General features: G+C 52.1%; 9 protein-coding genes across 9 annotated transcripts; 4 read left to right on the top strand and 5 right to left on the bottom strand.

Annotated features, from left to right (window-relative positions):
• Positions 1–267: 267 nt before the first annotated feature.
• Positions 268–4,086, bottom strand: NFIA_041430 (cation-translocating P-type ATPase; the record flags this gene model as incomplete). Its single annotated transcript, XM_001266461.1, has 10 exons — positions 268–568; positions 622–939; positions 989–1,575; positions 1,640–1,988; positions 2,049–2,443; positions 2,510–2,750; positions 2,806–3,076; positions 3,129–3,680; positions 3,735–3,808; positions 3,872–4,086. 10 exons carry the CDS (start codon positions 4,084–4,086, stop codon positions 268–270), a joined length of 3,303 nt encoding a protein of 1,100 aa, XP_001266462.1.
• Positions 4,087–6,191: 2,105 nt separating this feature from the next.
• Positions 6,192–8,981, top strand: chsC (chitin synthase C; the record flags this gene model as incomplete). Its single annotated transcript, XM_001266460.1, has 5 exons — positions 6,192–6,275; positions 6,339–6,756; positions 6,809–7,170; positions 7,226–8,256; positions 8,306–8,981. 5 exons carry the CDS (start codon positions 6,192–6,194, stop codon positions 8,979–8,981), a joined length of 2,571 nt encoding a protein of 856 aa, XP_001266461.1.
• Positions 8,982–9,269: 288 nt separating this feature from the next.
• On the bottom strand, positions 9,270–9,677 carry NFIA_041410 (DUF4267 domain-containing protein; the record flags this gene model as incomplete). The annotated part of the gene is made up of 1 exon (XM_001266459.1): positions 9,270–9,677. One exon carries the CDS (start codon positions 9,675–9,677, stop codon positions 9,270–9,272), a length of 408 nt encoding a protein of 135 aa, XP_001266460.1.
• Positions 9,678–10,203: 526 nt separating this feature from the next.
• On the bottom strand, positions 10,204–14,834 carry NFIA_041400 (putative ABC multidrug transporter; the record flags this gene model as incomplete). Its single annotated transcript, XM_001266458.1, has 5 exons — positions 10,204–10,851; positions 10,904–11,137; positions 11,194–12,135; positions 12,193–13,728; positions 13,779–14,834. 5 exons carry the CDS (start codon positions 14,832–14,834, stop codon positions 10,204–10,206), a joined length of 4,416 nt encoding a protein of 1,471 aa, XP_001266459.1.
• A 1,670-nt stretch (positions 14,835–16,504) lies between these two features.
• Positions 16,505–16,867, top strand: NFIA_041390 (uncharacterized protein; the record flags this gene model as incomplete). The annotated part of the gene is made up of 2 exons (XM_001266457.1): positions 16,505–16,692; positions 16,750–16,867. 2 exons carry the CDS (start codon positions 16,505–16,507, stop codon positions 16,865–16,867), a joined length of 306 nt encoding a protein of 101 aa, XP_001266458.1.
• Positions 16,868–16,996: 129 nt separating this feature from the next.
• NFIA_041380 (uncharacterized protein) lies at positions 16,997–18,347 on the bottom strand (the record flags this gene model as incomplete). The annotated part of the gene is made up of 6 exons (XM_001266456.1): positions 16,997–17,456; positions 17,505–17,875; positions 17,923–18,008; positions 18,056–18,092; positions 18,140–18,165; positions 18,221–18,347. The coding sequence occupies 6 exons, from the start codon at positions 18,345–18,347 to the stop codon at positions 16,997–16,999; spliced, it is 1,107 nt and encodes a 368-aa protein (XP_001266457.1).
• A 1,421-nt stretch (positions 18,348–19,768) lies between these two features.
• Positions 19,769–21,930, top strand: NFIA_041370 (FAD-binding oxidoreductase; the record flags this gene model as incomplete). Its single annotated transcript, XM_001266455.1, has 5 exons — positions 19,769–20,208; positions 20,254–20,753; positions 20,805–21,258; positions 21,305–21,461; positions 21,499–21,930. The coding sequence occupies 5 exons, from the start codon at positions 19,769–19,771 to the stop codon at positions 21,928–21,930; spliced, it is 1,983 nt and encodes a 660-aa protein (XP_001266456.1).
• A 558-nt stretch (positions 21,931–22,488) lies between these two features.
• NFIA_041360 (uncharacterized protein) lies at positions 22,489–23,541 on the top strand (the record flags this gene model as incomplete). Its single annotated transcript, XM_001266454.1, has 1 exon — positions 22,489–23,541. The coding sequence occupies one exon, from the start codon at positions 22,489–22,491 to the stop codon at positions 23,539–23,541; it is 1,053 nt and encodes a 350-aa protein (XP_001266455.1).
• A 374-nt stretch (positions 23,542–23,915) lies between these two features.
• Positions 23,916–24,248, bottom strand: NFIA_041350 (carbohydrate-binding module family 14 protein; the record flags this gene model as incomplete). Its single annotated transcript, XM_001266453.1, has 1 exon — positions 23,916–24,248. The coding sequence occupies one exon, from the start codon at positions 24,246–24,248 to the stop codon at positions 23,916–23,918; it is 333 nt and encodes a 110-aa protein (XP_001266454.1).
• Between the last annotated feature and the right edge of the window lie 36 nt (positions 24,249–24,284).

Here is a 24,284-nt window from a genome sequence, read left to right as displayed (position 1 = left end):
GGCTAATAAGCTGTGGGGGGACCGGCAATAGAATGGGCCAGTGCTGAGACTGCTGCTTCTTCGAGTGTTGACATCTGAAAACAGCATCCATTTTTGTAGGACTGGACTGCTTGAATCAACTATTCTATTATATTTAAAGTTGAAGATCTCCCATTATGATCGACCCACAAAAGTCTAATCCGTAAAGGGATCATGCTTGTATGCATCTTCATCTGACATGCAGTGGGAGCCGATAACAGTCACAGCCGACGCAATGCTTGCTCGACTCTACCAAGCCATCTTGGCCAAAGCACCTTGTGGCCATCTCCTCACGGAGGCTTTGCGTAGCTCGTCCAACCCAAGGATTCCCAGACCAAAAGCCGCCGGCAGGAAGTAGTGCTCGGCTGGAACACTGGTCGTGTCCAGGACCCGTTGTAAGGGCGGAATATACAGCCAAAATACGGCAATCCCCAAGGCAAACAGGATTGCCGGAAATAAGAGCAGGTTTTGTGTTTTCTTGTTGAAGGCGGGTGGGTGCGAGAAGATCGACAGTCGGCGGGTTCGGACGGCCATCAGATTGAACCATTGCCTGTGAGCGTTAGCCTTTCTGGTCTCGTAAACGCACTATGGGGTGCAGCATACATTACAACCAAGTTGATGAAATATACTGAACTGGCCTCGTTCAGTCGCGCAGTGTACCAGTCAGGATCGACGTTGGCTGGGACCGCGCCGAACTTGAACCACAGAGCTGAAAATGGGATGCCGTTGCGCTGCAGGTACCAGTACGCCATGGCAAACGATGCCAGAGTCTCCAGCATGCCGATCACTCCATATGCCTGGAGGATGAGCTTCCAGTTTACCAGCCGTTCCTTCTTTGGTTTACGGGGCGGGCGAAGCAGCACGTCCGCTTCTGGAGCCTCGTACGCCAGAACAGTGGCCGCCGCGCAGTCGGTGAAGCAGCTGTATCGGTTAGTCAACGTCAATAGCGGGAGCAACGTATTAGAAATACCAGATGATGATCATCAGAAACGAGGACAAGACCTGTGGAAGGCCAAAAACCACACTGGTCATGACGGGCCAGAACTCGGACCAGGAGCCAGCTGGAAGCAGGTAGATGATTGTCTTCTTCAAGTTATCGAAAACAACTCGTCCATACTGCACGGCCTCGACAATAGCCGAGAAGGAATCCAGGAGAACCATGTCAGACGCCTCGATGGCAATATCTGACCCGCTTCCCAGCGCGATGCCGATATCAGCCGCCTTGAGCGACGGGGCGTCGTTCACGCCGTCACCGGTCATTCCTACAATCTCCTCACGTGCTTGGAACTCACGAACAATCCGCAGTTTCTGCTCTGGGTTGGTTCTCCAGAAGACGATTTCCTTGTACTGACCGAGCTGATCCCACTGATGTTCGTTCAGAGCCATCAGTTCACGCCCGCTGAGGCTGATTGCAGGCGATCGGGCTTTCTCGTTGAATTTGTCATTGACTGAGGGATATCTCTTCAGGGCCGTTGCATCGTCTACAGGCACTCCTGCAGTAACAATACCGCACTGCCGCGCGATCTCGAGAGCTGTCAGGCCGAAGTCACCCGTTACCTTGTACCACTCACTTTAGCTAATCGCCAGACTTATAGATGAATGGGGATGAGGCGACGCCTACCATGAAGATTCTGATCCCTGCCCGCCTCAATGTTCTGACCACGTCTGGAATCTCGTCTCGAGGGGGATCAACGATACCGACCAGGCCCACTAAGACAAGACCAGTCTTGATCTGGTTCATCACTTCGGCTTCGAACAAGTGGGAGAAGGGTGAACTCTGTATTTGGCCCGCTGAGAAAGTTTTCCTGGCTAGGAGGATCACGCGTTTGCCTTCATTTGACCATTGGTCTTTGATCTGCTTCAGTCGGGTGAGCGTACTGGCGTTCAGAGCCTGCACACTGCCGTCAACACTCACGACATGCGTGCAGCGGTCGATGAGGATGTCCGGAGCGCCCTTGATTGTAAGCAATCTGCAGTTATACAAGTGGTGAGAATAGCCCAGAAAGTGGAGTTGCCCGGACATCACTCACGTATCGTCATGATCAAATTGGACCGACTCAGCGGGCGACATGGCGTGGCCGAGTCCTGCCCTGTCCACCAGACTGAACGTGCGCACCATAAACTTGTTCTTGCTGTTGAAGGCAAGATCATATGTCTTCTTCCACATGCTACGCAGCTCGGAGACGGGGCCCAGTCCTTCGGAGAATCGTAGAATCGCCTGGTCGGTAGCATCACCGATGACCTTTCGCTCGTGAACGGGCAGATTCATGGTGGCCGCGTCAAACTCGGCGGCGTTGCAGAGACCAGCAACCGCACGAAGTTGATGAATCGCCGAGGCTTTTCCTTTGAGGACCATTTCATCTCTCGCTCCGTCCGAGGTGAACGTGGAGATGGAAACCGCACAGTCGGTGACGAACATTCTGTTCTGCAATACGGTCAGCGAAGGTCTCGAGATAGGATCGGACTTCTGAGAGCTAGAATGCGTAATTACCTTGGTCAAAGTACCGGTCTTGTCCGAACAGATCACTGATACTGAGCCAAGGGTCTCGACTGTCTTGAGGGACTTGCAGAGAATCTTATTCTTGCTCATCAGATTGGCAGTAATGGTCAAGTTGGCAGTCAGAGCAATCGGCAAGCCTTCAGGGATAAAGGCGATGGCAACGCTGACGCAGTCCACTATCAGCGTTGGAACGTTGATCCAGCCCGGGTGATCTCGTCGCAGCCAGGTAGCCCTATTGACAAGTCAACGATCGGTGCGTCTTGCCGTGATGGTCAATTTATCATTACCAGACAATAATGATGACGATAATCATGGTCAGCATAATCAACACGATGAGAGCGACAAATCGTAAGACTTCCTTCTCCAAGGTTGTCAAGCCCGTCTTCGGCTCACTCGTGAGCTTCGCGATTCGACCAAACACCGTTGCGTCTCCGGTCGACACGACAATGCCCGTAACACTTCCCGAGACGCAATGCGTGCCTTGAAGGCCGACGTTATGAGTCTCGAGGTAGTTTTCATCTGTCGAGTCCACCGTCCCGTTGATGGGAAGCGATTCGCCTGTCGTTTGTAAGTAACACACCTGAGGCACGTCTGACCAGACGACACTAACCGGTGAGTATCGATCGGTCAAAGCATGCATCATTCGAGACCTCGACAAATCGGATATCTGCTGGGAGTTTATTGCCCGCCTTGAGATGCACAACATCACCCGGCACAATATCCGGAGCGGATACGACGACGAGTGAACCACCACGCATGACCAGACAGCTTTCTGGCAGCATGGCCGTAATGGATGCCATGACTCGGGATGAAGACCAGTCCTGCCATGCGTTGAACGCTGCCTGAATGAAAAAGACGGCAAGAAGCACTATCGCTAGGGCAAGATTTGCCAGAGCTGGCGGTTGACCGAGGGGTTTCCAGGAAATAAACACTAGAATACATCCTATCAGGAGAATGGCACCGAATCCCTTGAAGAAGTAGCCGAATATCTGCCAGAACCATTGATGCGGCAAAGGTGAAAGCGCATTTTTGCCGTATTGATGGAGCCGTTCCTGGAGCTGATTCGGGGAGAGACCTTGCGAGATGTCCACTTGCCATCTTTTCTGGAGCTCTTCCACGGAGATGGTATGCCAGTCGAGATGGGAAAGATCTGAGATTGATTCTCGTTAGTATAGTGCACCTCCTGCAGTGAAAAGCAGTTTCGAGTGTCCTGTACCTGCCGCGACACCACTTTGTGCTTTTGCTTTTTCACGCTCTTCCCGTTCCTTAGCTTCGTCAATATCAAATGAGCTGTTTTGTCCGCATTAGACAGTTTCATCCCTAGTTATTGCGGCAAAGAGAGGTTGTAGGTACATGGTTCGATAGTGGATTGGCAACGACACTGAAGGGTCGACAATCGTTCTCCTATGATGGCTGTGTACCGAGACATGCGAGCTGGAAGCAGCCGAAGCAGTGCGGATCAGCTCAGGACGAGTGGTCCTTGTCTGATTGCCCGACTCTTCGTCTTCACCCTGCCATCGCAGGCGCGTAACTTCCTCATCGGCAGACTTGTGCTCAGTTGGGTCCATTTCTCGCCCAAAGCGATCTTCTCAGAACAAGTTGCGGCAGGAGAAGGAAACCAAGGATCGTGATATTGGTCCTCCAGAGTCGATTGAGGATTACATTGTCTTTATAGCTCTCAGGCTGGGTCTATAGACCATGTGGTTCTCTGCAAATCTGTCCATGAGGAGTATAACAGCGAGACATCTCGTGGCATAGAAAGCTGCGCGATTAATGATGGCCATAGCTCTTTAGCCGACAGCTGCGTCGGTGGTGGCTGAGATATCAGTTCGAGCTTCCTGAGACGCCAATAAATCCCTCTTCGTGATGTTCAAAACAATTCCCAACCAATCGTTAAGCTGCGATGTGACCTTATCTGCAATCTTGTTTTCTTTCTGGTGGGAAGATGCGAGGTTATTGATCGAGTCGTCCATGCTTGAGGCTTTAACCACCAACCAGATAGATTTCTCCGGTTGCGCCCCCACTACAGTAGTAGACTTTACTGTCTATGCGCGATATAGTTTACACTCCTCGACGGTATATTTTGTGTGATTCTATTACCGATCTGCTGCAACTTATCTTCTAGAGGACAGCATCTAATTGTTCCCTTGTTGTAATATGGGGTTGTTCCAACCAGCATATGTCATGCTCGATGCTGACTTGCTAGTCCCTCATTCGTCTAGTGTCCACCTTTTTTGGTGTTAAAATTATGTAAAGAACTTGTATGGATATTGGTATCATCACTGCCTTTGTTAACAATCTCTTCTTCCAATACTGGTTGATGCTGTTTAGTATAAGTGGATGGAGCATGCTGGGTGAGAAATACCACCTGTTGATCTTTATATATCACCACGGAGTAACAGTGGCCACAACGCAGCACAAAACCGCATAACGGAATATATATGAGAAATATGGCCCAGTAAGGCTTGACGGCAACATATCTTACAATTCAAAGCAATTGACTTAGATGAAGACCCTTTTGCTGCAAGGCCTCATCTCTATTACGGCTTCGAGGTTGCCGACCATGAGTCACGTGACCACACCCAATCAGCCACTTTCTCATTGTTTTTTCGACGTGTTTTCTCTCGATCTCATCCAACATATAGATACAACGCCTGGAGTCATGCCTCGGATATCTGTCTTCATTGTCAGGACATTCTCTGATGTCCATCTTCAATTCGATGGAATGGATTGTGTGACCTGATCCCGGTTGAGATTGCTCATTTGCTGATCTGCATGGCCAGTGTCCCACTCTTAGTGGAGTGACCGCCGCACAGCCGAGAACAAGCCACAAATCATCGTTGGCAATGTCCCAAATTGTCCTTCCAGCACCACGCGTCGTCCAGAACTCGACCAGCAGCAACCGTGGCGTGGGCCGCAAAGCGTCCTATCAAACATATTTACGGAGTTGACCTTACGAAATTGCGACCGTATGGCACGGACCAAGCCTTACAACGGGTGTCGTCAGCCACTGGCGGCGACAATCAATACAAAATCCCTGGTCGGTTCTTGGCTGACGATCGTTCCCCGGCCTAGTTGATGATCGCTGGCTCGAGATCAGCTCGAACTTCAAGATCTAGGAATGATTGTGATCAGGGGTGCCAGGGGCAGGCATACGAACATGGCCCCGCGAGTGGAAAGGACCCTAAGCGTTGATGTCGACAAGCAGCGAAGTCATCTCGGAAACAATAGCGAGGTGTGAGAAGTTGCTGGATGTCCTTGCTCCACTGGACCCAGAACCAAGGATCAAAATGTGCCAACTCTGTCATCATCCAAGCAGGCTGCGCCGTTCTCACTAATCAAAGTCCTAATTATAACTGTCGTCAATCAAGATTGGACGATGACAGAGGTGGGACGGTTCAACAGGCCCATCATAATGAAAATGTTTGTCTGCGATGTTGTCTGGACAAAGGCAGTGTCTTGTTGACAAACCCTCCAGTCAGACCTCTTTGAGATCTCAATCTAACAATAGAACCATCTGTCTCTGATCCGTGGTAAGATCAGTTCCACGAGCGGCATATAATTGCAACCCTTGGCTTCTTAGTCAGGTACAATTCTTCAGTCCTGCAAATAATTCTTTTTCCCCGATTATACCGACGTGTAACCTGTCCAATCTCAAGCGCCCACTGCCAAAATGGGCACTCCAACGCCCTATTCGGCGCATTCACCGCAGGAAAGCCGAAGCAGCTTCTACTCGCAGCCCTCTTCATCTCCCACAGTGAGTGTTTGACCGGAGCAGTATAATGAAGAACGGCGGAAAAGTTGACCTTGCTGTGAGCAGCCTACCTACGGTCGCGATGACGCGGAAGATCAACAACAGACCCTCCTTCGACGCAGTTTAGCCAGCGCTAATGGCTGGTCGTACGATGATCCCAACATCTCGACCGACTCCCTGCGGCGATACACATTGCATGATCCCGGGATAACCGCATTTGCTCCCCCGTACCCGGAGTCCGAAGCCGCCGATGTACACAGCGCACGGATGTCGGAATACAGTGGAATCGAGATGGATGCCTGGCAAAGACGACAAGGGGTGAAACCGAGTGCGCTACGGCGATATGGAACAAGGAAGATCAACCTCGTCCAGGGTTCGGTGCTCAGCGTTGACTACCCGGTTCCGAGTGCGATTCAGAACGCGATCCAGGCGGAGTATCGGGATGCGGAGGAAGCGTTTCATGAAGAGTTCACACATATGCGGTGTAAGTACTTATGCCGAAATGCGATCGCACACAGTCGACTAAGGAGGTCTAGATACGGCCGCCACCTGCGACCCGGATGAATTCACCCTGCGCAACGGCTACAACCTACGTCCCGCCATGTATAACCGTCATACGGAATTGCTCATCGCGATCACTTATTATAACGAGGATAAAGTGCTGACCGCCCGCACCCTGCATGGTGTGATGCAGAACGTCCGGGACATTGTGAACCTGAAGAAGTCAGAATTCTGGAACAAGGGAGGACCGGCATGGCAGAAGATTGTGGTGTGTCTTGTGTTTGATGGAATTGAGCCTTGCGATAAGAATACTCTGGATGTCCTCGCCACGATAGGTGTGTATCAGGATGGGGTGATGAAAAAGGATGTGGACGGGCGCGAGACAGTCGCACATATTGTGAGTTATGCAAGGCAGCGCTTTGCGTCGGAGAACATCACTGATAAACAGTCAGTTCGAATATACAACACAGTTATCCGTCACCGCGACGCAGCAGCTGGTCAGACCACAGCCTAATGATCCTCGCAATCTACCCCCGGTCCAGATGATATTCTGCCTCAAGCAGAAGAACAGCAAGAAAATCAATTCCCACCGGTGGCTGTTCAACGCCTTTAGTCGAATCCTGAATCCGGAAATATGCATCCTGCTCGATGCTGGCACGAAGCCCGGGAGCAAATCCTTGCTTGCCCTATGGGAAGCATTCTATAATGACAAAACACTGGGCGGAGCGTGTGGCGAAATCCATGCGATGTTGGGCAGGGGATGGCGCAATGTGCTGAACCCTCTAGTCGCGGCACAGAATTTCGAGTACAAAATTTCCAATATCCTCGACAAACCGCTGGAAAGCGCCTTTGGCTACGTGAGTGTGCTACCAGGTGCTTTCTCGGCATATCGCTACCGTGCGATCATGGGCCGACCGTTGGAGCAATACTTCCATGGAGATCATACTTTGTCCAAGCGGCTGGGAAAGAAGGGCATTGAGGGGATGAATATCTTTAAAAAGAACATGTTTCTTGCGGAGGATCGCATCCTATGCTTTGAACTGGTGGCCAAAGCTGGGTTCAAATGGCATCTCACGTATGTCAAAGCATCCAAAGGAGAGACAGATGTCCCCGAGGCGGCGCCGGAATTCATCAGCCAGCGGCGACGATGGCTCAATGGCTCCTTTGCTGCGAGTCTGTATGCCATCATGCACTTCGGACGCATCTATAAGAGTGGTCATAGCTTGGTTCGAATGTTCTTCTTGCATATTCAGATGATCTACAACTGCTGCCAGCTCATCATGACCTGGTTCTCGTTGGCATCCTACTGGCTGACCAGCTCGGTCATCATGGACCTCGTGGGGACGCCCAGCTCGCATAACAAGTACAAGGCGTGGCCATTCGGCAACGATGCCTCTCCCATTGTCAACTTTTTCGTCAAATATGGTTACCTTTTGGTGCTGATGCTCCAATTTGTGCTGGCTCTGGGAAACCGACCCAAAGGGTAAGTTGCCGGAATCCCGTGTCCGATAAGAAACTGCTGACACGAACAGAACCAAATTCGCCTACACAATGTCTTTCCTCTGGTTTTCTCTGGTGCAGTTTTACGTGCTGATCCTGTCCTTCTACCTGGTCGCTAATGCCTTCATGGGTGGCATGATGGACTTTGATTTCGACCAAGGCGTGGGCCACTTCCTCTCCTCCTTCTTCAGCTCCAGTGGTGGAGGGATTGTCCTGATCGCCTTGGTGTCCACTTACGGCATCTACATCGTCGCCAGCATTCTTTACATGGACCCTTGGCACATCCTGACCAGTTCCTGGGCGTACTTCCTGGGCATGACCACGTCGATCAATATTCTCATGGTGTATGCGTTCTGCAACTGGCACGATGTGTCGTGGGGTACGAAGGGTTCCGATAAGGCGGACGCTCTGCCCTCGGCGCAGACGAAGAAGGCCGACGGCAGCAAGAGCAACTTCATCGAGGAGGTCGATAAACCGCAGGCAGATATCGACAGCCAGTTCGAGGCAACGGTCAAGCGGGCGCTGGCCCCGTATCAGGAACCAAACGAAGACTCGACTATCAGCATGGATGATTCCTACCGCAACTTTCGGACCAACCTGGTGCTGCTCTGGATCCTGAGTAATTTGCTGGTCTCCCTGCTCATTACGAGCGACGGCATCAGGAAGATGTGTCTGACGGTAAGCCTGGGATCCCTTGGATGCGCTTGAGATAGTTACTGACCTTGAGACAGAACACATCCACAACGCGGACGCAGTATTATTTCCAAGTGATTCTATGGGCGACAGCTGGACTGTCTATCTTCCGATTTATTGGGTCGGTCTACTTCCTGGGCAAGTCGGGAATTTTGTGTTGCGTGGCGCGTCGATAATTCAGGATTATATGCATTGTGATAGAGAACGAATACGAAAAGTCATGGATTGCATGTTCTAATCCTCTGACAGCCAGGATAAACTCCTGAGCATACCTCACTGTAGTTGACATAGAACTGCTGACATTCATTTGGTTTTGTCCGTATTATCTTTGCCGTCAGACCGAACCAGAAGGCCCCCGATAATGGCAAGGACAGGAGCATATCCCCAGTGATTCCATTGTCCATGGCCCTGGCTCCAACACACAGCGCCGTCAGCGATGGCGACCGCACTGGTAGCGATCAGCGTCCAACCAAGGGACTTGCGAGTGCCGAGAAACCCGGCAGCGTAGATGGCGAGGCCCATGAAGATATCCCGCACGCCGTATACAATCATCAGGTTGTCGACAAGGCTTCGGTCGCGGGGAGCAACGGGGGGTTCAAACTCGAAGAAGGTCAAGGCATGTTCGGGACGCAGGATGGCGTTGATACCAAAACTGATGGGGATGATTCCCATGACCGTGGTGAGGAGCGACATAGACGGTGATTGAGGCATGGTTGAGATGGTCAAATAGATAGAACAGGAATGAGATTCGTGACAGTCCAGATGAGATAGTTTGGGGAGGTTGAAGATGGTCTATTTATCTATCCCTGTTGACAAGGCTGCCATTGCCTTGGCTCTAGGCAGACATGTCATACGTAAGGAGTCTTTAGTGCAATAATAATATTATTGTCCTGTCAGTTAACATCTTTACCTATACAGACAAAGTGTGGAAGTTCATGTCTTGTACAGTGGCGTTACCAAAGGTAAGTGAGTCCATAACCAAGAGCAACAGAAATATTTAGGTCTCTTCTAGCGACACCTCTGTCGGCACAAATACCGGATCTTGGGTGTGGATAGCCTCAGAACACGCTATTGCCGAGGCTAAGATACATAGATACATCTTTGTAAATAGTGGACACTTTTGCAGGAACTACCATCCTGTAGAGACGCGTCCAGCTACTACTTGAGCAGCTGCCCAAACCCAGATGAAGCCCTCTATTCCGTGTCATCTAATCTATATTCTATCCACGACTGCGAATTACAGTCTTTTCTTCCCTTTCGGGACCCGACAAAGCCAGTAAAGGAAGACCGCCCCAAAAGTATTAAAGGCGACATACGCCCAGAGCAGCCCAAAATCCCTCCACCGAGTCGCGAAGTCGATGCTAAAATTCCTCAAGTAATGGCTCGTGTTATCAACACGACAATACCGGCATTGATCATCACCTCGCGCCGCTGAATCCAACAAATACCCCCCAGCCCAGGCCATGTATTCCTCCATGTACTCGCCACAAGTCCTATTCGCAGGAGGCGAAAAAGCCAGGAACTCATTAGCAGCGCAGTGCATCGGCGCATCACCCAGACTCGTCGACAACAGGCCCGAAACCAGGTACGTGAACGGGTTGACCCGATACATGAAGATCCAGAAACCAGGGAGCGCATGCGGGCCGGCGAGAATGCCGCAGAAGGCGTACATCATGATGCCCATGATGTTTGCGAGCGCGGAGGCGAGTTCGGCGCTCTCGACGCCGGCGATGAGGAGGTGTGCGAAGGAGCTGGCGAAGAGGAAGGTGGCCCAGATGATGAGGAAGGCGAGGGTGCTCCGGGAATGGACCGTGTCGGTGTACTCTGCGTTGCGGTAGAGGCCGACGGGGTAGAACCACGCCAGGAAACAGAGCACCGCCGCGATCTGAGGCATGATTAGTCCGTGCCTGTGTCTGGGCATATATGCAATGACTTACCGTGTTCCATGCAAACTCCACGGCAATATTGGAGAGAACGAAGGCTTGCCAGGAGTAGGTCTTGGACTGGCGCTCGCGGGACTCGTAAAGAGTTCGTTGCGTGACAAAGGTTGGAATGACTTGGAAGATGAGTTGGATGACGACAAAGAGGAAAACAAAGACACCAAACATCTGGTTCTGTAGTCCCTGGGCGGTGTTGTCGCCTTTGAAGAAGGAGAAACCAATAAAGAGGGACTGCAAATGCGTAACTGTTAGACACATACCAATTGGTTTGACCAGGCAGTACTTACCGAGCCAACAGTCAGAATCGCCTTGGAATAGATATACGAAGGCGTCCGCCAGTACTGCTGGAACACGCGACGACCAACCTGGCCCAGCTGGGCAGGGTACGAGGCCGCAAACTCGGAGTAGCTGGATGGGTCATCCGAATGCACAGACGAAGGTTGACCAGCCAGCTGTCTCAATCGAGACAATTCCTGGCGAACTTGCTGATACTCCGGACTAGTGCGCCATACAGCTGGCCAGTCGATATCCGTATGGGCTCCTGGCGCGGCGCCAATCACCTCGAGCATATGCTCCGCCGGGTTGGCGCCTTTCGGACAGGGGGGTCCACCATTGCGAACAAAGTAATCCATCAAGGTGCTGGATCCCGATCCGATCTCCCCAAAATAAACTGTCTTTCCTCCCTTGGCGAGGAGCAGAAGTCGGTCGAAGCGCTGGAACAACATGGCCGACGGTTGATGGATAGTACATAAGATCGCCTGTCCGTTTCGAGTCAACGTCTCCATGAGGTTACAAATCGACCAGGACGTCTGGCTGTCTAAGCCAGACGTGGGTTCATCCAGGAACAAGAGCAGCTTGGGACGGGCAGCCAGCTCCACTCCGATAGTGAGCCGTTTTCTTTGTTCAACGTTCAAGCCTTCTCCGGGGACGCCGACAATCGCGTCGGCGTAGTCTCGCATGTGCAGCAGATCAATCACCTTTTCCACGTACTCCAGCTTCTCCGTCCGGCTGTATTGCGGTGGTTGCCGCAGGAGAGCGCTGAACTCGAGTGCTTCACGGACGGTCGTAGTAGCCAGGTGGAGGTCCTGCTGCTGCACATAGCCCGTTTTTCGCTGGAATGAACTGTCCCGCTGCCGTCCGTCGACCAGCATTTCGCCAGTGACGACTCCGACAGTCGTTCGGCTGGCCAGTACATCAAGTAAGGTTGTCTTGCCAGCCCCGGAGACGCCCTGGATTAGTAGTCTTAGCGTCTCTCGAATGTCACTGAGGGTAGAAAAGGGACTTACCATCAAAGCAGTCAGTGTACCAGGTTTGATCCACCCATCGACGTGGTCGAGAATCCGCCTAGTTTCGCTTTTGATCTTCACATCATAACACACATCTTCCCAGTGAAATATAGATGTCTGCTTCTCAACACCCGCAACAGGGGTCGATGCCTCACTGTACTTTTCATTCGGCACGGCAGAGGCAGAGGGCTGTTCCTCATCGCGCTGCCCCTGCTTTGCACGCGCGATATGAGCGCTACCACGTCGGAATACAAGTACCTCGCCTTTTGACCGCTTCGAAGCAACAAGCTCAGTCGTCACAAAATGGCAGACAGCAAGGAAGACGGTCATCGCGATGATGATCCCAAAGTTGCGCCAGCGGTGGCTGTTGACGTAGCCGTACGAGGAGCGGACAAATGCGTCGCCAGAAACGACATCTGAGCCAGCAGTCGCTCCGACAGTCGAGCATACTCGGTGCGTACTAGATACATCCTCGTAGCCTGGTCCGGCTGGTACAAAAGATGAACACGGGAACTCACGTCCGTGGAACTCATTAATCATGACGGCTTCAAAGCCATATGATACGGGGTTGAGCCATCGAATCCATGAAGCCCAGCCGCGCATGTACGAGACAGGAATGGTAAAGCCAGTATATAAAACAAGGGCCAGCAGAATGATAGACGAAGGGGCAAGGGCCTGGTCGATTGTCTTGGTCAAGGATGCAAACCAGCGGAAGAACATCGACATGGCCAGCATCATTGACATGGAAATCAACAGGAAGAAGAAAAATGGGCCCGGCTCGCGTCGCAGGTTCGACATGAAGTATAGCGTGAGATTGACCAAGAAAGAATTCATGAACTTATATGGAAGACTCATGATGAAGGAGGATACAGCCTCGGCACTTGGATGGTAGTATGCGTAGCGGCTCTGTTTCTCCACAATGGTGCGTTTCTCGTACAATGTCAGAATCTCGAGAATACTGGCAAAGGCGTTGAGCAAGACCATCATAAAGAGAAGGGCGCCGCGGTAAAAGAAGGAGGATGTGTCTCCAGCGAGATTGTAGAAGATGCTGGCAATGATCAGAGCCTCGAAAAAGTTTCCGATGAGCATGGCCAATGTGACGCTGGGGTCGTTCTTGAGACGTTGCCATTCCCTCAACAAACACAGTTTAACCTGTCCCCAGTAGGACAAGGTGTATGGCGATTTCTCTCGCTGATGGGGTGACTTTTCTTCCCTACGTGAGAGGGCGAACTGGTGAAGATCGGGTCCATCGAGCGGATGCTCGGTGCTGTACTTCTCGATTGCGTGCAATAGGGACTGCCGTTGCGGACTATCCTTCCAACGCTGCGCAAACTCTTCTGGTGTCCGAGGAGCCATGTGTTCAAACCCGGGTTTAACAATGCGTTCAACGGGACTGCACATCGAGGTGAGGAAATCGGCCGTGGTCTGAGATTCAGGGCACTGGAATCCAAGCTGCTCGAAGTAGGCTTTGGCCGCCTGCGCAGCACCAAAGTATATCTGCCGTCCTTCATATAGAACAAGGACTTTGTCAAACAGCTATCTGTTCATCAGCGAGTATCTAGCGGGTTACAGTCGTATTCACTCACATCGTATGCCGCTTGAGGGGCTTGGTAGATGGCCACACATGAGGTAATTCCAAAGACATCGCTCTGCGTGCGCAATGTCCGACAGAATTCCACAGCATTCGCACTGTCCAGACCTCGGGTACTATTATCCCAGCATTGTAGTGGCGAGTATCCCAGGGCGGCCTCGGCAATGGTGACTCGCTTCCTCTCACCTCCGCTGACACCACGCACAAAGTCATTCCCAACACGCGTGTTGATTGTATGGCCAATGCCAAACATGGCCATGATCACATCGCGCAGATGTTTGGCGTATTCCTGTCGGGTTAGACCCCCGGGAATCACCTGCGGGGCACGAGCAAGGGCGGCAAAATACAATGTGTCTCCTACTGAGAGCATGGGGAAGTGAGCATCGACCTCGGCCGTGTAGATTGCCTCGCCGCGAAAAGCCGTCGACATCTGTTTGGGGCTGATGCCGTGGTAGTTGATATATGACGCCGCATCGACATTCAGACCGTGGGTCTCGCCCGCAATCGTTCGGAGAAACGTTGAGCAACCGGAGCCAGGGGGACCGAGGACACACAGCTGTTCCCCGGGAAGCACCAGGCCCTCGACGTCGTGCAGAATATCGACCCGCTGTTTCCCGCCTCCCAGGGCCTGTCGGATCATCGTCGGCGCCTTCAGGAGCGCATTACCAACGCTCATCTGATAGTCCACGGGGCTGCCATACCCAAATACATTCAGATTTTTGAATGCGACACCTGCCACCCGAGGTGGACGGCCATCATCCTGCAGGTAACGTGCGTTGTAAAAGGCTCGAGCCCATTTTCTAGCATCAAACGAAGGGCTCTGGGGGTTGAGACTGCTATTTTCACCGCGGCTAAAGAGATATGACTGATGGGACTGTTGGGATTGGGCGCTTAACTTGCGGACCAGGTTTGTCAACCGGCGGTCGATATCCTCAGGGGTGATCTTTTCATCTGGAGCAGCATCCAGGCGTTCCTCGCCATCGGGGAGCTGGGTCTCGGAAGGGGTATCTTCCCCCGCTGACCAACGGTTATCCGTCGGGTTCAAGGCCATAGGGTCAATCAACAGGTGCAAGGATAATGTTCGTACTGTTCCGGCACCAGGAAGGTAGGAAAGGCTTGTTCCTGAGAATATTTAAATGTAATGCCAGTAGGCGACCCATCCATCTCGGCCTCCCGCGGAACACTTATTAAAGCAGAAGAGGATCACATCAAGAACCCAGAAAGATCCAGATTACTTGGCACCCAAGCTATGACTCTGATTTGGAGCATTAATTGGCAGCAACAACACGAAGAGCCTGGTCTTGGCCGTCGTCTTCGGGCCCCGCGGAACCCGCGTCCTCCACCGCGTGTTTCTGAAGACAGTCCGGATGATCATTGGATGCTTACCGTCTGAACTGCTACCATAGACAATGAGTAAGCCGAGTCGCAATCATGTCTGTCTGGTGACCTCCTTCTTGGCATGTCCCTGTAGCCAGCGAGACCAATTTCCGGGCGCATTATCAGGATAAAAATGGGCATATGGCGAGGGGAACATTGTAGGGTGATGGCTACTAAGAGGATCCAGAGTGACCTCGAAGTCTATGCGCAAGTAAGCCGTTTGGTCCGAATTGTCTGGATGAGATTTAACGGCGACTTTGCGTGGCCCATTGATCTTCTATCTACACATCGTCGGCAGCATCAGCTCGGAAATATCGCCCACCGTTTCGCGTTTTCGGAAACCTGTGCCATGAATGCTATCAAGGTAGCAGTGAGATGCCGCAATTTTACAATCCGCAGTTGTCCCGCTTGCCGATGGAGCGAGCTTCCTCAGACCTGAGAAGGAGGTCTCGCTGCCGCCAGAAATCTTCCTTGAGCCCATTCGAGACGACCACGGCTGTGGTAGGGGATAGAGGCAGAGCTCAGTTGGCGCATGGCCCTCATGATGCTGTATTCTGGATTGAATCGCTATCTAGAGCTACTCGACGGAGTAGGCTATCTCTTGTTCTAATTATGAGATAAGCGCAGAAAGATGCTTGTCTCTCAGGGATGACAGAACGAGGAGTGCCAACCGGTCATGGCGACAAGTAACCGGCTGACATAGGATTCATTGCAAGGGAGGTTGATCATCCGAGAATCCTCGTTCTGCTTTCGTCTTTTGCCAGAAAAGCAAGACCAGATGACAAATCCATATGCTGATTCCCGGCATTCCCGGCCATTGTAACAAGAGACCCAGACTTGCAGGCCTTCATGAAGGCAGGAGAAATACGAAAGAGGAGAGTCAATATAGATATAGGCTTGATCCATACAGTGGTGAAGATTATACTCGTGCGGAAAGCTCGAGAGAAGACTGGAGGAGATGCAGACAATTTATCATCCGAATACGAGCACCCAGCAGCTATGGTCCTTCTATCGCGGTACATCTACATCTGGGAAGGGCGTTCCTCTCTATACGAGATCCTAAGGTCTTGGCCAATTTGATTAACATCTGGAATCTGTCATCGACTACTTGGCATCACATTCGATATGAACACAGCATCGAAACAGTACAGTTTGTGTTGAGCTCCAGCGAAAGTATCTGCGAGAAGAAATCTATATAAGGCCTCTCCTGCCCCTCTCAAAGTTGACATCCACAAGCCAGTTCAACCGCATCAACAGTACTCTGACAGAAGCAAGCATATCACCTTCATAAAGTATGCAACTCCCTCATACAGTACGATCTGAACTGACGATTGCACAGGCACAATGAAGATCGCAGCTCTCGCCGCCACTTTCGCCCTGGCCGTCGTCCCCAGCGTGTCCGCCTGGCGCGTGTACTTTTACCAGCTGAAGGAGGAAGAGGGTCCATCTATCACCAATGCTGGACCTGGAAATCCCGGGTTCAGGTGCCATCCCAACGTCGACCCTCTCAACCAGAAGATTTCCTCGATGAGGTACTACTCGGACAATCCGGAGGGCACCACCCGCTGCTGTCTTAAAGTGTACGACAGCCCCGGCTGCAAAGGCGACTTTGGATATTCGTTCTGCCGTAACCAGTTCGTCAACTTTGACGACATTGGTCACGACAACGATGTGAGCTCCTACTCGACCGACTGCTTCAGAATTTGAGCTCCGGTCCGTATGCGGTCCACTGGCAATGAGTGAATTGGAGACTATGCCGAGAAGAGAATCATTCGGGTTGCTATGTATATAGACCCGAAAGTACTTCAACTGTGCATTAGCAATACATGGCCCTCTTCATGATTTTCTCGGCTGCACTAGACTTTCCGTACTACTGCCCTGAGTTATCGGCCCCCCACATCGAGACTCGTGCCAGTGCACCTCCATCTCAGTGGTCAGCACAATCCCATTCTTAGAAAGCCTGTCTCCCCTTTCATCGTCCCCTGCCTCGATCATCGTCTCTCCTTGTCCTCGCCTGGATCCCCGCGAAATGTGGTCGAGATCATACCCCATTGGCCCGCTGCGGCTGGCTCCGTATCTGTTGTACTGCGGACCAGTCCGGCTCTTGCTGCTGCTGAATACTTTGGGAATAATCATGACAAAGAGCGGTTTTAGAGCCGGTGCGCAGGCCGCAATAATGGACAGCCCCACTTCGATGGTGGAAATACAGAAGAGGACCGAGTAGGTGTAGTCTGCCGGGATGTGGCGGTCGTAGTTGTCGAGGAGGATGACCCGTACAATTCCAGAGATAACAGATCTTCTCACATCAGTCACTGATCCTTCAGTAGACGAAACTATGACTCACATGAAACCCAAGGACAGAATCCCGATCAACATCAGTTTTTGACCCCGCGCGATCTTCAGGTTATACACAATCCAGGTTGGAAGGATCAGCACCAGCACGTCGGTGAAGATGGCGACACACGCGGTTCCGGTGACGAAGTTGGCGAAATTGATACATTTCGCATTTGGATAGGACAAAGGATCCCAGTTCGACGCAATGGGGACGCAATGCAACATTGTGATGAGGAAGGTGGCCACCATGGCGATCCCGTTGAGGATCAACAGGGCGTATATCGCTCTGCGTACGTTCACTTTCTGACCGGTCAAGCGTAACAGGAAGAGGAGGATGGAGGTTTTGATGAGGGCCAGGATGGGATTATACAGGAGTAATGTCTAAAAGACAGTTAGCATGCAGTGAACAGGAACAGAGGGCAACATACAGCGTAGGAAAACTTTGCTCCCAGCGCGGCGGGAAAGTCCTTGGGAACGTCCCAGGCATGGTAGCCGATATACATGTACTTGATGACTGGAATATGTTAGACAATGCGGGAAAAGGCTCGTGTATTGACGTACCATAGTAAGAAGTAATCGTCTCAGCCCAATAGAGGACCTTAATTCAGGTCAGCGCGAGAACCTTTCACAAAGTATGTCACCCACCTCTGCAAAACAAATCACCCAGTCATCTATAAGTCGTGATCAGCATGCCTCGACCCGATATAGTACGATCGGGGAACATACCGGCTGCAAACGTCCGTGTCAATAATCGACTGTAAATTCGAAGGCCCACCACGATCGTTGCCGCCGCGGGAAATGCAAAGATCAGCGCAATCGCCTGGGGCTGCAGGGTATCGCTTGGGGCAGTCATCGAGGAGATTCGCAATCCATCGGAAGGAGATGACAAGAAAGAAAGAAAGAAGAAATAGATTAAAAAGCGGCCGTCAGATCCTTATGAGAGCAGCGGAAATTGCCACAGACGAAAGGAGGAGGAGAGTTCTACATTAGGGTTTCCAAGGCTCACGCTGCCTTTCCTTGCCGATTTCATGCAATGCAACCTTCTGCCTTCTTTTGAACCTTCTGCTGAAGGATACATGTGTTTCTCCTGCTAGTGTGCGAGGTGCTGACTCGATGAAAAAGTCTATTTCTGTAGAGCCATGCTGTTAGCCAGCTAGAGACCTCGTGTCGCTGTGCCTCCTTCGGTCATCATATGAATTGGCAAGCATTCCGGGTCTTGATAGTTAGTCAAATAATTCATGCTGAAGGACCCAGGACTCAGCCCAGACTGTCCTGGTGAGACGCCGACAAATTGCCGGACGACACTCCAAGACATTTCCTCCACATAGGCTCGGCGCGAACCCATCTTAGACTCGGTTGGTCTCCTCAAAAGGAGTCACTCATTCGCCACTTAGAACACAGACTCCTCGGTTGAAAAGTCAATAGATTGTCCCGCATGCTAGTGCAGTCTTAGTCCCTCGCCGACTGAGTCGAGAATCCTCTGCTTCGGTGTAAGTGAGCCAAGTCGGCAACTCTCCTGGCACAATTCCAATTGGCGACATAGACTAGTATAGACTAAGGGCTTCGGACGACAACCTCCGTCCCAGCTTGTCTTGAATCTCGATTTAGCTTTAGTCTTGTTCTCATTGCTATTGTTGGTACTCTTTCTGGGCACATGTGCGACGGCCAACTGCTGGTACACAGTAACAGCATGACAACTCAATCCACTGGACAGTCCTCAGTCTCTATTTAACGTTTGGGTCTCTTTCTCGTTATTTTGTCTTTTTCTTCTTCCTTCGCTCCCCGCATTAAAAGACCAACCGATATCAGCGCCCACAGGAAGCAGGAGCTGTAGTCTTGCCTTGCAGCCACATCAATAGTCCTTGTTAGCCAGTGCCACAAAACGTGGCCTGACCGGGTTCACGATATTATACGGAGTAGAGTAATGGCGAATGTGCGTACGGAGGACTCCCATCCCATGCTCAGCGAGTCAGTCCCTAGACTAGTACGTGGGGAACATATATTTTTATGCAGTAGTTCATGCGCTAAAAGGCCATCGTCGTGCCGCTACGTATTTAGCTCTGCGCACCGAGTCAGAATCCATCGAAGTCTCCGAGACCAGGATCCACTTGCTTTGCTCGAGTCGCAACAGTCGGCTCGGTTCGAGATACAAGATTCGACATGCATTGTCTCCTAATTTCCGTTCCCGGAGGGTTTAAATATCGCCACATGGCATGCACGGTGTTGACATGGACAGGCTACCTCGCTCCTTGACCCTTGTACTCGGACATAGAGATGATGAACAGTGTCCTGGCTATCTTGGCCGTGGGCTCTGCGGTCGCAGCGCAAGAGGCCAGTGTGTCGGCATCGCTGGCACCTGCCGCAGCTACTGTCTCACCATCGGCAACTCTGTTCCCATCCGAAACTATCCAGCTGACCGATGCGGTTCTCGCCAATGTGGCCGACACCATTCAGAATGAGACCGTCTCCAGCATGTTCACCTTTGCCAGCACCAACTCCGCTTCCGTAGCGAAGAGAAGCTTGCACCGGTGCAAGGTTATGCCTGGAGATGGGGCCTGGCCAAACAACCTGATCTGGGGCATCTTCGATCTTCTTCTTGGCAAACGTCTGGTGAAGACGACACCACTGGCAGCATACTGTTACCCCGACTGGCCTGAGTATGATGCGGCAAAATGTGCCGCTATCTCGTCACAATGGATCACTTCTGATCTGCAGTAAGTGCGTCACATATTTCCTGGGCCGCAACTGACGTGGAACAGCATGGCCGATCCTGCTTCAATCATGCTGCCCCTGTACGAAGGCCGCACATGCATGCCCCCTGGCTTCAACTACACTGACACCTGTGAGATTGGCGGGTACCCCGCCTACGTTGTTAATGTCACAAACGTAGCTCAGATCCAGCTGGCTGTCAACTTCGCCAGAAATCTGAACCTGCGCTTAGTCGTCAAGAACACCGGCCATGATTTCAACGGCAAGGCTGCCGGTAAGGGTGCTCTGTCCATCTGGACGCACTGGCTGAAGGACAAGGCCTTCTACCCCCAGTACAAGGCTGCCAGTGGCTACGTCGGCCCGGCCATCAAGTTCGGCTCCGGTGTGCAGGTATGGGAGGCCTATGAATATGCCAAGGCCAACGGCGTTACTGTTATTGGTGGTGAAGCCATCACCGTTGGTATGGGAGGTGGTTATATCGCCGGCGGTGGTCATTCGCCGTTGAGCAGTCTTTACGGCATGGCCGCGGACCAGGTTCTTGCGATGGAGGGTAGGTTTATCTCGTCGTCAGCCCAGTGGCACTGGCTAACTTGATTGATAGTGGTCCTTGCCGATGGCCGTTTCATTACGGCCACATCCACGCAGAACTCGGATGTCTTCTGGATGCTTCGGGGTGGCGGCGGCAGCACCATTGGCGTCGTCACTTCGTTGACAGTCAAGGCATTGCCCAAGCTGCCAACGACGACGGTGACTTTTAACTTCACCATCAAAGACGCCCCTAGCACCGACGCCTTTTGGAAGGGTGTCGAGTCGTATTTGGACCACTTTGAGCGCTTTGTCGATGCCGGTACCTACGGCTACTACTACCTCGGCGCATCTGCCTTTCAGCTCGGTACCGATTATGCCGGGTCGACCGATTACTATTTCCGCATGGAGTCGTTTGTCGCCCCCAACATGACCGTCGACGAGACAAAGGCTCTGCTCGCTCCATGGTTCGATGTGCTGGACGCTCAGAACATCACCTACACTCCGTGGTACAACCACGCCGACAACTTGTGAGCAGCCATACCCCATAAGCAAATTATAACTAACTCTATGCAGCCACGACGTGTGGACGGTTGCCTTTCCGCAGGAATACGTTGGAACTGCCCTCGTCAAGACGGCCTCCCGTCTGATGCCCCGAAGCGTCTTCCAGGACGACAGTCTGCGTAGCCGGACCTTCCTTGCCCACAAGGACGCCATCGAAAAGGCAAGCCTTGTCGCCCGTTGACTTGATTCAAACTAACCATCTCTAGGGCCTCTTTGTCGCTGGCTTCCACATCACCGGCACCGGCAAAGCCGTCACTCCTCCCACGGACACTTCCGTCCTCCCCGCCTGGCGCGATGCCCTCGCACACGTCATCGTCGGTACACAATGGACGTCCGACGCCAGCTGGGAAACAGTGAAGGACAAGTCTCTGTCCGTGACGAACTGGATGGACGTCCTGCGCGACATTGCCCCCGACTCGGGCGCCTACATGAGCGAGGGAGACCTGCTCGAGCCGAACCAGCAAGAGGCATTCTACGGCGCCAACTACGACCGCCTCTACAGCCTCAAGCAGCGGTATGATCCGTGGGGATTGTTCTTTGCGCTGACAGCTGTCGGCGCAGAGGATTGGGAGGTCCAGGTTACGGATCCTGTGCCTTATTCATGGAATAATAATGGGCGGTTGTGTCCTGTTTCCTAGATTGCTTGATATAGGCATGGATGTACATTATTTATATAATGAAGATGTATATTAAACACAGATCTGTTTCAGATTCAATCTTTCCTACATTGGGCAATCCCAAGGTCAAGTGGATTATTCTCGGTCTATTATGTTCAACTGACATCTGGATAGGACGCAGTTCTTCACGGAGATGCTGGGATGAACGCGACCATCGGGTCGAAGATCAACCCTGCGTAAAATAACAGAGGCAGGGTCACATAGTTATTGTCATCCCTTCTCATCTTGGACTTGGGTGCTACTACATGATAGTATCTTGAGGAGCCAAGCCTCCATATACGAGTGAACTAGCAAAAATCAGGCTAAGCCACATGTATTAACCATAGACGAATACGGGACTTGCCCAAAGGAGGCCAGGATTGACCCTCATTTCTCCTGTTCGGGCAACTCCCTCGTATTTGCTGGGCGCAAGCGCGTTGCTTCGCCCTGTCCACTAGCAATAGTGTATGATTTATCAGAGTATAAGTAGACCTGGGTATTCGGATCAGTCTGCATCCACTGAGCCAATTTCATTCCACAATGAACTTCCGTGACGATCATCCCCTTTTAGCAACCGACTTACAACAAACCTCTCCCGACATGGCATCCGCTGACGACCATTCCTCAATCTACTACATCTACCGCGAACGAAACGACCACATGCTCATCACCACCACCCAACAACCAAACACCCAAAAGCAGCGCCGCAAGAAACAAAAAGAAGACCCGTCGAGCATCCAAGACCCAAACGGCTACTTCGTCCACAGACCATATCTCAGCTTCGCCCGCCCGCCCCGGACCCTCCGCTCCGGGGGCTCCAAGGACGGACGGACTATATGCCTCATCCACAGTTACGCTGGCTGGCGGCGGTGGCGATTGCAATTTGGCAGGGATCTCGGGGACGCAATCGACCCCAGGGGAGTCGTGCAGTGGCAGAGACGGAGCAATGCCGATAACATCGTCAAGGCGGATGGTGATCTAAAAGGGTACCGGGTGCGCAGTTGGCGATTATGGGGAGAGTCTGGGAAGGCGTACCATCGCGAGGTCAATAGTAAGCGGAAGCAGGGGGTGTGGACTGAAGATGATCCCACGGGTTATCGACCTCTAAGGGCTACGGAGGCGTGTCTGTTGACGTGGACGGCGCCGTTCTCAAAACGTACGAGAGAATATGCATTCAGCTACGAAGGGGTCGACTTCGTGTGGAAAGGCACCAAGAACTTGCCTGAGGATTGCAAATTAGCAAGACGGCTAATGCCGGTCCATCACCTGAAATTGGTAGCAATGCTACCGGCCAAGCTGGCGGAGGAAGCGGAGGAGGTGGTCGTTGGGTATTTTATTTGCAGTGCCGAGGCAGACGAGTACGGGACTCTCATCATTGAAAACTCGAAAATCTGCGAGGTCCTCGGGATCGACGAGATGCCAGAAGACATGGAATTGGCTCGCGCCAAGGGAGCGAGGCCGGCAAGGATGCATGATATGATTATGGCCACTGCTGTGTGTATGATCATAGGCGAGTGGCAGAAACGCAAGACAGCAGTGAGCGTGCTCTTTGCGCTGCTTTTTGCCGGTGCCATGAGTCCTGCCAATATATAGATATTGATGATTTCCTTGCTGTACATTAGATCATTCTGCAATGCATACTTCAGATGTCAACACGAATTTTTCGGGCACACTTCAACCCTCATTCCCAAAGAGGAAATTGATGGGATGGCGGTAAAGGATTTACCAGGGTGCTGTCAAGCGCATAAGATATAGAATGATAAGAATGTTCAATTATGCCATGATCTGCCAGTCATGCTGGGCAGATCCTCTCTGGGTATCGACATAGACAACTATAATCCATGGCCAGACACCACATCATCCAAGCCGAGTAAATTAAAATTTTTAAGGACAACAAGTCAGAAAAGAAATACACATCCTCAACCCCTCGGAGAGGAGCCAAGCTTAAAATGACAGCTCCTCAACACTTAGTGGCCCATACCACCGGGGCGGCCGTGGCCACCAGGGAAGCCCCAGCCCTGAGGGGCCTTGCCATGCTCAGGACCCTTGGGGATGGCGCCGCGGGGGTGGCAAGAGGGGATCTTGAATTCGTAGTCGCAGACACCGGTGGTGGGGCAGTAAGCCGTGCCGGGACCGCAGGTCTTGAGGACTGGGATGCCGCCAGCGGCACATTCGAAGAAGTTGTGGCAGTCGTGGACATCAGGCCAGGCATCTCCGGGCTTGCATTGAGGGACAGCCGAGACAGCGGAGAAGAAGAGAGACGCCGCGAAGACGGACAGAGCCTTGAGAGTGAACTGCATCTTGATACTAGGTGGACATTAGTATGAGTGATAGCC

Source organism: Aspergillus fischeri, genomic scaffold, assembly GCF_000149645.3.
Source record: "Aspergillus fischeri NRRL 181 1099437636247 genomic scaffold, whole genome shotgun sequence".
NCBI lineage: Eukaryota > Fungi > Ascomycota > Eurotiomycetes > Eurotiales > Aspergillaceae > Aspergillus > Aspergillus fischeri.
This window is presented reverse-complemented; position numbering and strand designations above follow the sequence as displayed.